This window comes from Oncorhynchus gorbuscha, linkage group LG07, assembly GCF_021184085.1.
Source record: "Oncorhynchus gorbuscha isolate QuinsamMale2020 ecotype Even-year linkage group LG07, OgorEven_v1.0, whole genome shotgun sequence".
In the NCBI taxonomy this organism is placed as follows: Eukaryota; Metazoa; Chordata; class Actinopteri; order Salmoniformes; family Salmonidae; genus Oncorhynchus; species Oncorhynchus gorbuscha.
The window spans coordinates 38,829,461-38,842,375 of record NC_060179.1 but is presented as its reverse complement, the minus strand read 5'-3'; the positions used below and the strand labels follow the sequence as shown (position 1 = coordinate 38,842,375).

Below are 12,915 nucleotides of genomic sequence, written 5' to 3'. Positions count from 1 at the left end.
AAGACAAGCTTCCAGGGGCTGTGGTCTGACAGGGGGAAGGAGGGAGGAAGGGTGGGCTTTTCTGTTAGTCTTTCACTTTCTCTCACTCTGCCTCTCTTTCGCTCATGCTTTAAAAAATCCACATCAAATTATTTAAAATTCTCCACTCTCTCTCACGCTTGCTCACACACACACATACAGTTGAAGTCGGAAGTTTACATACACCTTAGCCAAATACATTTAAACTCAGTTTTTCACAAATCCTGACATTTAATCAGAGTAAAAATTCCCTGTCTTAGGTCAGTTAGGATCACCACTTTATTTTAAGAATGTTAAATGTCAGAATAATAGTAGAGAGAATGATATATTTCAGCTCTTATTTCTTTCATCACATTCCCAGTGGGTCTGAAGTTTACATACACTCAATTAGTATTTGGTAGTATTGCCTTTAAATTGTTGAACTGGGGTCAAATGGTTCGGGTAGCCTTCCACAAGCTTCGCAAAATTAGTTGGGTGTAACGGAATCAGATTTGTAGGCCTCCTTGCTCGCACACGCTTTTTCAGTTCTGCCCACAAATTTTCTATGGGATTGAGGTCAGGGCTTTGTGATGGCCACTCCAATACCTTGACTTTGTTGTCCTGAAGCCATTTTACCACAACTTTGGAAGTATGCTTGTGGTCATTGTCCATTTGGAAGACCCATTTGCGACCAAGCTTTAACTTCCTGACTGATGTCTTGAGATGTTGCTTCAATATATCCACATAATTCTCCTTCCTCACGATGCCATCTATTTTGTGAAGTGCACCAGTCCCTCCTGCAGCAAAGCACCCCCACAACATGATGTTGCCACCCCCGTGCTTGACGGTTGGGATGTGTTCTAAGGCTTGCAAGCCTCCCCTTTTTCCTCAACATAATGATGGTCATTTATGGCCAATCAGTTATATTTTTGTTTCATCAGACCAGAGGACATTTCTCCAAAAAGTACAATCTTTGTCCCCATGTGCAGTTGCAAACCATAGTCTGGCTATTTTATGGAGGTTTTTGAGCAATGGCATCTTCCTTGCTGAGCGGCCTTTCACTTTATGTCGATGTAGGACTCGTTTTACTGTGGATATAGATCTGTTTGTACCTAGTTTCCAGCATCTTCACAAGGTCCTTTGCTGTTGTTCTGGGATTGTTTTGCACTTTTCGCACCAAAATACGTTAATCTCTAGGAGACAGAACGCTTCTCCTTCCTGAGCGGTATGACGGCTGCTTGGTCCCATGGTGTTTATACTTGCGTATTATTGTTTGTACAGATTGTTTGTACAGAAACGTGGTACCTTCAGGTGTTTGGAAATTGCTCCCAAGGATGATCCAGACTAGTGGAAGTCTACAATTTCCTTTTCTGAGGTCTTGGCTGATTTCTTTTGATTTTCCCATGATGTCACATAAAGAGGCACTGAGTTTGAAGGTAGGCCTTGAAATACATTCACAGGCACATCTCCAATTGTCTCAAATTATGTCAATTATCCTATCAGAATCTTCTAAAGCCATGACATCTTTTTCTGGAATTTTCCAAGCTGTTTAAAGGCTCAGGCAACTTAGTGTATGTAATCTTTTGAAAATGACTTCTGTCATGCACAAGGTAGATGTCTTAAACTGACTTGCCAAAACTATAGTTTGTTTAACAAGACATTTGTGGAGTGGTTGAAAATCGATGACTCCAGCCTAAGTGTATGTAAACTTTCGACTTCAACTGTACATGCATACATACAGTGCCTTCAGGAATTATTCACACCCTTTAACTTTTTCAATTTTGTTGTATTAAAAGGTGGGATTAAATGATCAAAGTGGAAGAATAATTATAACATTTGTAAACAAATATATCTTGATTTAAAAAGGTATTCAACCCCCTGAGAGTACATGTTTGAATCATCTTTGGCAGCGATTACAGCTGTGAGCCTTTCTTGGGTAAGTCTCTTTATGAGCTTTCCACACCTGGATTCTGCAACATTGGCCCATTTGATTCATTTCTAAATTCTGCAAATCTGTCAAGTTGGTTGTTGATCATTGCTAGGCAACCATTGTCATGTCTTGCCATAGATTTTCAAGCAGATTTAAGTTAAAACTGTAACACGGCCACTCGGGAACATTCACTGTCTTTGTAAGCAACTCCTGTGTAGATTCGGCCTTTTGTTTTAGGTTATTGTCCAGCTGAAAGCTGAATTCATCTCCCAGTGAGTGCTGGAAAGCAGACTGAGACAAGATTTTGCCTGTGTTTACCTCCATTCTGTTTATTTTTTATCTGTAAAAATTCCCCAGTCCTTAACTATTACAAGCGTACCCATAACATGATGCTTGAAAATATGGAGAGTGGTACTCAGTAATGTGTTGTATTGGATTTTCCCAAAACATAACACTTTGTATTCAGGACAAAAAGTGAATTCCTTTGCCACATTATTTTTGCAGTATTACTCGAGTGCCTTGTTGCAACAGATGCATGTTTTGGAATATTTTTTATTCTGTACAGGCTTCCATCTTTTCACTCTGTCAATTAGGTTAGTATTGTGGAGTAACTACAAAGTTGTTGATCCATCCTCAGTTTTCTCCTATCACAGCCATTAAAACTCGAACTGTTTTAAAGTCACCATTGGCCTCATGGTGAAATCCTTGAACGGTTTCCTTCCTCTCCGAGTTAGGAAGAGCGCCTGTATCTGTGTAGTGACTGGGTGTATTGATACACCAGTGTAAATGCTAACTTCACCATGCTCAAAGAGATATTTAATGTCTGCTTTTTATTTTATTTTATTTTTTACCCATTTACCAATAGGTGCCCTTCTTTGCGACAATCTCCCTGGTCTTTGTGGTTGAATCTGTGTTTGAAATTTAGGGACCTTACAAATAATTTGTGTGGTACAGAGATGATGTAGTCATAAAAAAAATATGTTAAACACTATTATTGCACACAGAGTGAGTCCATTCAAGTTATTTTGTGACTTGTTAAGCAAATGTTTACTCCTTAACGTAGTTAGGCTTCCCATAACACAGGGGTTGAATAGTTATTGACTCAATACATTTTAGCTTAAATTTGTTTTAAAAATACAAAAATAAAAATCCACTTTGACATTATGGGGTATTGTGTATAGGCCAGCTACAAAATCTAAATGTAATCCATTTTAAATTCAGACTGTAACACAACAAAACTTCAAAAGGTCAAAGAGTGTGAGGGATGAAGGGCTGTTTCAGTCTCTGGACTTAAACCCCATTGAAAACCTATGGTTTGAATTGAAGAGGGCAATCAATAAGCACAAACGAATGAGGCAAATGCATGAGGCAAATGTTGGTTTCTCCAGATCAAGGATCTGGAAAGATTCTCTACAGAGTAATGGTCTAACATCTCTCCCAACGTGCTCTCCAATCTCATTGTTTTTTGAAAGAAGCTCGCTGTCTTTATCCTCGTAATGGGATGGTGATAGAGTACTGAAAACAGGGGTGCCAATCATTTTAACCCCAATGTTTTTTAGATTTGTTTTTATGACTTCTACACAATCTATTTCTCTGAGCAATTGTATTCGTATAATTTTCAGCATAAAATATACCTCAGTATTTGTTTAATTTATTTTACACTGTCTTTTTTGCTCCTCTTCATCAATGGTGCCAATAATTCTGATCATCGCTTGGCTGTGTGTTTGTGGGAGAGAGTTATGAAATGATTTCCGATGCCGACCATCTGACAGATCACATTAGCTCAATCAAATTAATTTATTTCCCCCTTGGTACTCCCACTATGGCTCCTGTTGTAAATGAAATCCAGGTAGACTACTCGCAAAAAACATCAACATCAACACAGCCAATACTACGTACCACACAGTGTAAACTTAAGTGTTAAGCTGCAGATATACCAGAGATGCTGTATCTCTCTCATCAAAACAAAACTTCCTGTGTGTCTATGAATTATGTTCACACGCAGTGTCTGTGGTTTTCAAGCTTTCCCTTATTTGACAATTCACTGTGGGCGCAGACTCTAGCAAGCTCTCCCCTGTTTTGTCTTGTCAGTCTGTATCAGCGTTTGGCTTTTCCCGCAGCTTGTTAGGGCACGGACCAGCCGAGAGCGAGAGACTCTCTTATGGTGTGGCTTCTGTAGAGGGAGGTTCGCTGTACACAACTAGAAGAGCAACAGGGCGGAGGGTTTTAACATTGTGAGAGTGTTACGCTTTTCTACAGCTGTTTTAGAGATTTTTGATAAGTGTGTTTGCAAACATGATTGTGCTAGGGGAGCTCTACTAACGCCTTCCTGTGTGTGTGCAGAGCTGCCAGACTCTAGTGTGTCATCATCGAGAGCAGCAGAGCAGCTAAGGAGTGCATCTCTCTCTCCACACACAGTGCTGCCCCAGGCTCGGGAGCTGGGCGGGGCGGACACACACACGGACGGCAGCAGTGGTCTGGGACACACACACAGCCTGGTCCAGTCTGAGCAAGAGGACATAGAGCTCTCAGAAGCCATGTCGGCTAGACAGATGTCCATCAAAGACAGGTGAGTTCCTTTTCTTTTTCTCATCAAAGAAACCCTGGTTGATTAGGGAAAACCTTTTGTATCTAGGCAGTTGTCTCTCGACAGCATGTTTTGCTCACCATCCTCCGGTTTCCCATTTCACAGGCATTAAACTCTGTTTTAAAGTCACCTTTGGTCTCATGGTGAAATCCCTAAGCAGTTTCCTTCCTCTCCGGCAACTATGTTAGGATGGGCGCCTGTATCTTTGTAGTGACTGGGTGTATTGATACATGATCCCAAGTGTAATGAATCATTTTTGGCAAGGCAGTTTAGGTCATTCTTTGCACAGTATGTGTGTGAGCATATGACATTCTCTGAATCACTGTCTGATTGGGCTGTGTTTTAGAATGCAGTGTAGTCCTGTTTGTTTCAGTCTGTCAGACGGGACAGCAACAGACACATGCGTTATTTGAATTGTTGTTGACTCCTGTTGGATATTGGCACTGACTCCGTCAGTATGTTTACACTTGTGGACTTTTTGATCTGCATATGAGGTCAAAATGATAAGATGTAGTGTTTTATTTTCTTGTCCTTATATGAGTATGTTCGAGAGAGATGGGAGAGAGTTAGAGACTTACCTTGACTCTCATTGTGGAATGTAGGTTGCAAGACAGATGGATGGAAAGAGCGAGAGAGAAAGCGAGGCAGCACCGGGTGCGTTTTGATGTGAGTTAAAGGGATTTGTTTTGGACGGTAGGTCGGTTGGTTGGTTGGTTGGTTAGAGCTGTGAGCACCCAAGGAGGAAGACCGCAGTGATGGTCGGCAGAAGAGGGAGAGCGAGCTGCTCAGCTCTAACCCCATCCATCATCTCTCTGATAAGGAGGAAATTACACACTGACTCAACTCCAGCCACTTTAATAATGGGAATTGATGGGAAATGATGTAAATATATCACTAGCCACTTTAAACAATGCCACTTTAAACAATGCTACCTTATATAATGTTACTTACACTACATTATTAATCTCATATGCATACGTATATACTGTACTCTATATCATCGACTGCATCCTTATGTAATACATGTATCACTAGCCACTTTAACTATGCCACTTTGTTTACATACTCATCTCATATGTATATACTGTACTTGATACCATCTACTGTATCTTGCCTATGCTGCTCTGTACCATCACTCATTCAGATATCCTTACGTACATATTCTTTATCCCCTTACACTGTGTATAAGACAGTAGTTTAGGAATTGTTAGTTAGATTACTTGTTGGTTATTACTGCATTGTCGGAACTAGAAGCACAAGCATTTCGCTACACTCGCATTAACATCTGCTAACCATGTGTATGTGACAAATAAAATTTGATTTGATTTTGATTTGAATTATACTGAACCAAAATATAAACTCAACATGCAATAAATTCCTAGATTTTACTGAGTTGCAGTTCATATAAGGAAATCAGAAATAAATTAATTAGGACCTAATCTACAGATTTCACATGAATTGGAAAACAGACCTAAATCTATTTGCCACAGATATCTTTAAAAAAAGGTAGGGGTGTGCATCAGAAAGACCGTATCTGGAGAAACCAACATTTGCCTCATGCAGCGTGGTTGTTGATTGTGGATTGTGGAATGTTGACCCACTCCTCTTCAATGTCTGTGCGATGTTGCTGGATATTGGCGGGAACTGGAACATGCTTTCGAACACGTCAATCCAGAGCATCCCAAACATGCTTAATGGGTGACATGTCTGAGTATGCAGACCATGGAAGAACTGGGACATTTTATTATTATTGCATTTTTGGGGGGCGGGGATAGATCCGCTTTAATATTGCAAATAGATTGTGGCTTCTATCAATGTAATTGTCTGCATAATTTCCAATCCCCCATATATATACACTACCGTTCAAAGGTTTTGGGTCATTTAGAAATGTCCTTGTTTTTTAAAGAAAAGCACATTTTTTGTCCATTTTAAAATACACTGATCAGAAATACAGTGTAGACATTGTTAGAAAACCATTTTGCAATTATGTTAACACAGCTGAAAACGGTTGTGTAGATTTAAAGAAGCACTGCACTAGTTGAGTATCTGGAGCATCAGCAATTGTGGGTTCGAAAACAGGCTCGAATTGGCAAGAAACAAATAACTTTCTTCGGAAGAACGTCAGTATATTCTTGTTCTGAGAAATGAATGCTATTCCATAGAAAGTGGAGTGGGAGGCCCCGGTGCACAACTGAGCAAGAGGACAAGTCACAACGTCAACAGTGAAGAGGCAACTCCGGGATGCTGGCATCTAGGCAGAGTTGCAATGAAAAAGCCATATCTCAGACTGGCCAATAAAAAGAAAAGATTAAGATGGGCCAAAGAACACAGACACTCTGCCTAGAAGGCCAGCATCCCGGAGTCGCCTCTTCACTGTTGACGTTGAGACTGGTGTTTTGCGAGTACTATTTAATGAAGCTGCCAGTTGAGGACTTGTGAGACGTCTGTTTCTCAAACTAGACACTGTAATGTACTTGTCCTCTTGCTCAGTGGTGCAACGGGGCCTCCCACTCTTTTTATTCTGGTTAGGGCCAGTTTGTGCTGTTCTGTGAAGGTAGTAGTACACCGAGTTGAATGATCTCATCAGTTTATTGGCAATTTCTCACATGGAATAGCCTTCATTTCTCAAAACAAGAATAGTCTGATGAGTTTCAGAAGCAAGTCCTTTGTTTCTGGACATTTTGAGCCTGTAATCAAACCCAACAATGCTGATGCTTCAGATACTGAACTAGTCTAAAGAAGGCCAGTTGTATTGCTTCTTTAATCAGAATAACAGTTTTCAGCTGTGCTAACATAATTGCAAAAGGGTTTTCTAATGATAAATTAGCCTTTTAAATTATAAACTTGGATTCGCTAACACAACGTGCTATTGGAACACAGGAGTGATGGTTGCTGATAATGGGCCTCTGTACGCCTATGTAGATAATTACAACATTAGAAATTACACTGTATTTCTGATAAATTTGATCTTATTTTAATGGACAGAAAATGTATTTTTCTTTAAAAAACAAGAACATTTCTAAGTGAACCCAAACTTTTGAACGGTAATGTGTATAAACTCAGGGGGAAAAAAATTCCTCTCACTGTCAACTGCATTTATTTTCAGCAAACTTAACATGTGTAAATACCTGTATGAACATATCAAGATTCATCAACTGAACAAGTTCCACAGACATGTGACTAACAGAAATGTAATAATGTGTCCCTGAACAAAAGGGGGGTCAAAATCAAAAGTAACAGTGAAGTATCTCTTGTGGCCACCAGCTGCATTAAGTACTGCAGTACTGCAGTTCTTGCTGTGAGATGTTACCCCACTCTTCCACCAAGGAACCTCCAAGTTCCCGGACATTTCTGGGGCTAGCCCTAGCCCTCACCCGCCGATCCAACTGGTCATAGTAGTGCTCAATGGGATTGAGATCCGGGCTCTTTGCTGGCCATGGCAGAACACTGACATTACTGTCTTGCAGGAAATCACGCACAGAATGAGCAGTATGGCTGGTGGCATTGTTATGCTGGAGGATCATGTCAGGATGAGCCTGCAGGGAGTGTACCACATGAGGGAGGAGGATGTCTTCCCAGTAACGCACAGCATTGAGATTTCCTGCAATGACGACAAGCCCAGTCCGATGATGCTGTGACACGCCGCCCCAGACCATGACGGACCCTTCACCTCCAAATCGATCCTGCTCCCGAGTACAGGCCTCAGTGTAACGCTCATTCCTTTGACGATAAACGTGAATCTGACCATCACCCCCGATGAGACAAAACTGCGACTCGTCAGTGAAGAGCACTTTTTGCCAGTCCTGTCTGCTCCAGCGACGGTGGGTTTGTATCCATAGGCGACGTTGTTGCCGGTGACCTGCTTTTCAACTGGCCTACAAGCCCTCAGTCCAGCCTCTCTCAGCCTATTGCGGACAGTTTGAGCACTGATGGAGGGATTGTGCCTTCCTGGTGTAACTCTGGCAGTTGTTGTTGCCATCCTGTACCTGTCCCGCAGGTGTGATATTTAGATGTACCGATCCTGTGCAGGTATTGTTACACGTGGTCTGCCACTGCGAGGACGATCAGCTGTCCATCCTGTCTCCCTGTAGCAATGTCTTAGGCGTCTCACAGTACAGATATTGCAATTTATTGCCCTGACAACATCTGCAGTCCTCATGCCTCCTTGCAGCATGCCTAAGGAACGTTCACGCAGATGAACAGGGACCCTGGGCATCTTTGTTTTGGTGTTTTTCAGAGTCAGTAGAAAGGCCTCTTTAGTGTCCTAAGTTTTCATAACTGTGACCTTAATTGCCTACCGTCTGTAAGCTGTTAGTGTCTTAACGACTGTTCCACAGGTGCATGTTCATTAATTGTTTATGGTACATTGAATAAGCATGGGAACCAGTGTTTAAACCCTTTACAATGAAGATCTGTGAAGTTGTTTGTATTTTTATGAATTATCTTTGAAAGACAGGGTCCTCTAAAGGGACCTTTTTCCTCAGTTTGTTTTGATATATTATTACATTTTATATATTATTTTAAATTCAGTGCCTTCAGAAAGAATTCTAAACCCTTAACCTTTTCCACATTTTGTAACGTTACAGCTTATGCTAAAATGTATTAAATTATTGTTTTCCTCTCAGAAATCTAAACACAATACCCCGTAATGACAAAGCAAAAATAGGTTTTTAGAAATTTTTGAGAATTTATAAACAAATTAGAAAATGTAAGATCACGTTTACATAAGTATTCAGACCCTTTACTCAGCACTTTGTTGAAGCACCTTTGGAAGCGATTACAGCATCAAGTCTTCTTGGGTATGGCGCTACAAGCTTGGCACATTTATATTTAGAGATTCCCTCCCATTCTTCTCTGCAGATCATCTCAAGCGCTGTCAGGTTGGATGGGGAGCATTGCTGCACAGCTATTTCCAGGTCTCTCCAGAGATGTTCGATAGGGTACATGTCCGGGCTCTGCCTGGGCCGCTCAAGGACATTCAGAGACTTTTCCCGAGGCCACTCCTGTGTTGTCTTGGCTGTGTTTTTAGGGGTGTTGTCCTGTTGGAAGGTGAACCATCGCCCCAGTTTGAGGTCCTGAGCACTCTGGAGCAGGTTTTCATCAAGGATCTCTCTGTACTTTATTCCATTCATCTTTGCCTCAATCGTGACTACCATCCCAGTCCCTGCCGCTGAAAAACCTCCCCACAGCATGATGCTGCCACCACCACTATGCTTCACCGTAGGGATGGTGCCAGGTTTCCTCCAGACGTGATGCTTGGCATTCAGGCCAAAAAGTTACATTTTTTCATTCCATCATGGTCTGAGAGTCTTTAGGTGCCTTTTGTAAAATTCCAAGCGGGCTGTTGTGCCTTTTACAGAGGAGTGTCTTCCATCTAGCCACTCTATCATGAAGGCCTAACTGTTTGAGTGATGCAGAGATGGTTGTCCTTCTGGACAACTTCTCCCATTTCCATAGAGTGACTTTGGAGCTCTGTCAGAGTGAGCATCGGGTTCTTGTTCACCTCCTGACCAAGGCTGACCAAACTGAGCAATCCCTTGATTGAGGACTTGATTGAGGACTTGTGAGCATCGGGTTCTTGTTCACCTCCCTGACCATCCCTGACCAAACTGAGCAATCCTTTGATTGCTCTAGGAAGTGTCTTGGTGGTTCCAAACTTCTTCCATTTAAGAATGGAGGCTGCTGTGTTCTTGGGGACCTTCAATAATGCAATAATAATATAATATAGATCTGTGCACAATCCTGTCTCGGAGTCCTATGGACAATTCCTTCGACCTCTTGACTTGGTTTTATGCTCTGACATGCACTGTCAGCTGTGGAAACTTTATATAGACAGGTAGAGTTGAAGTCGGAAGTTTACGTACTCTTAGGTTGGAGTCATTAGAACTTGTTTTTAAACACCTCCAACAATGGTTTAGACAGGTTATTTCACTTATAGTTCACTGTAACGCAATTCCAGTGGGTCCGTAGTTTACATACACTAGTCTCTATGATCTACTGTAACTAGCTGTCAATTGTAGTCAGTGTTGTTTTGTCATGTTCTGTAGCAAATAGGGAATGCAGAATATGTGGAATCGTGATTTTTAAATCTAGTTCAAGGAACAGGAATGTTTCCGATCCATCAGTATTACAGACCGGTGATGGTTTTGCACATCCAATCAATTAGATAAGCATGTTTCTATCTGTTCTCCATGTCACCAAGCTGGCCATTGATTGGCTTTTAAATTGATTGGTGACATAATGGAACAACATTTGCTTCCAACGACTAGCAAAAGCTGTGTGTGTCTGTGTGTTTCTGTCACGGAAGCGTGTCAATCCACCTCGTCCTTTCAAAACTCTGTCTGTGTGTGCGTGTGCAAAATTGAGTTTGTCCTCTTGAATCATCCATGAAGTGTATGATGCATCCATCATTGTACGCCCACTCATTTGGGACATAGGGGTGTTTTTGAGAGGAACAGAGGGGTACAACTGCCCCAGGCTTCATGACCACTATGTCCTGTCTCCTACTAGGGATGTGTCCCAAATGGCACCCCGTCCCCTATATAGTGCACACATTTTGACCAGAGCCCTATGCGCCAGGCTTAATCTGTGTCCGTGAAACCGCCCCATTATGACTTGGACTATGATCTGGATTTATGTGATTCTGCTTACAGTAGAATGTCTGCCTTCAAGTTTTGTCAGATACAGTGAAATGCTTAACTTGTAACAGTGCAGTAATCAATATTAATATACTATAATAAATAATTTACGTAAATATATAATACAGAAAACATAAGAAATAATACGGGAAGCTATATACAGTATGTTATTTTCGGCGGGCGATTAGGAGAAAGAGACTGGTAGCAGGATAAATAATAATATTAAACAGTATGGCAACAGCATAAGGTGGGTTGGTGTGTGAGGGTGTTCGTGTGTGTGCAGTGTAGGCGTGATGGGCAGATAAACATGTAAATGAGGCTGTAAAGTGACTGGAAAAAGGAGTATATATAGAATTATAATATATACAGTGCCTTCAGAAAGTATACACACCACTTGCCTTTTTCCACATTTTGTTGTGTTACAGCCTGAATATCAAATGGATTACATTGAGATTATGTCACTGGCCTACACACAATACCCCATAATGTCAAAGTGGAATAATTTTTTCTTTGAAATTTTTACAATGTAATTAAAGATGAAAAGCTGAAATGTCTTGGCTCAATAAGTAAACAACCCCTTTGCTATGGCACGGCTAAAAAAAAGTTCACGAGTAAGAGGTAACAAAAAAAAGCATGTTGAAGTTATTAATTACACTTTGAATGGTGTATCGACACACCCGACGCACACAGGCGTCCTTCCTAACTTGCTGGAGAGGAAGGAAACCGCTCAGGGATTTCACCATGAGGCCAATGGTGACTTTAAAACAGTTGCAGAGTGTAATGGCTGTGATAGGAGAAAACTGAGGATGTATCAACAACATTGTAGTTACTCTACAATACTAACCTAATTGACAGAGTGAAAAGAAGGAAGCCTGTACAGATGAACAATATTCCTAAACATGCATCCTGTTTGCAACAAGGCACTGAAGTAATGTGGCAAAGCAATAACTTTTTGTCCTGATGACAAAGTTTTATGTTTGGGGCAAATCCAATACAACCCATTACTGAGTACCACTCTCCAAATTTTCATGCACAGTGGTGGCAGCATCGTGCTATGGGTATGCTTGTAATCGTTAAGGACTGGGGAGTTTTTCAGGAAGAAAAAAAATGTACTGAATGTAGCTAAGCACAGGCAAAATCCTAGAGGAAAACTTGGCTCAGTTTACTTTCCACCAGACACTGGGAGATGAATTCACCTTTCAGCTGGACAATAACCTAATACAAAAGGCCGAATCTACACAGGAGTTGCTTACAAATAAAACAGTGAATGTTCCTGAGTGGCCGAGTTACCGTTTTGACATAAATCTACTTGAAAATCTTTGGCAAGATCTGAAAATGGTTGTCTAGCAATGATCAACAACCAATTTAACGGAGCTTGAAGAATTAAAATAATAATAATGGGCAAATGCTGCACAATCCAGGTGTGGAAAGCACTTGAAAGACTCACGGCTGTTATCGCTGCCAAAGGTGCTTCTAAAAAGTATTGAGTCAGGGGTGTGAATACTTATGTATGTAAATTAGATTTTTTTCTGTATTTCATATTCGACACGTTTTCATTTGATCATTATGGGCTATTGAGTTGTCGACGTATACATGCGAAGAGGACTAATAGTGAGCAGTACCAGGATAAATAGATTCTGATGATCATGGCAATCAGTGAACAAAATCGTAGTGGTAATAATAGATAATGATTTTAGTAGCAGCGTAGGTGTGAGGAGGAACAGTAGGAGTTAGACATTTCAGAGTTTTAGGGGATTATAGCT

At 41.0% G+C, this 12,915-nt stretch overlaps 1 protein-coding gene across 1 annotated transcript in view; it reads left to right on the top strand.

Annotated features, from left to right (window-relative positions):
• LOC124038988 (supervillin-like) overlaps nucleotides 1-12,915 on the top strand; it is a 106,277-nt gene that overhangs the window by 33,070 nt on the left and 60,292 nt on the right. The window contains exon 12 of the mRNA XM_046354888.1: nucleotides 4,271-4,496. Within this exon, the coding sequence (XP_046210844.1) occupies nucleotides 4,271-4,496 (226 nt within the window). The remainder of the gene's footprint in view (nucleotides 1-4,270; nucleotides 4,497-12,915) is intronic.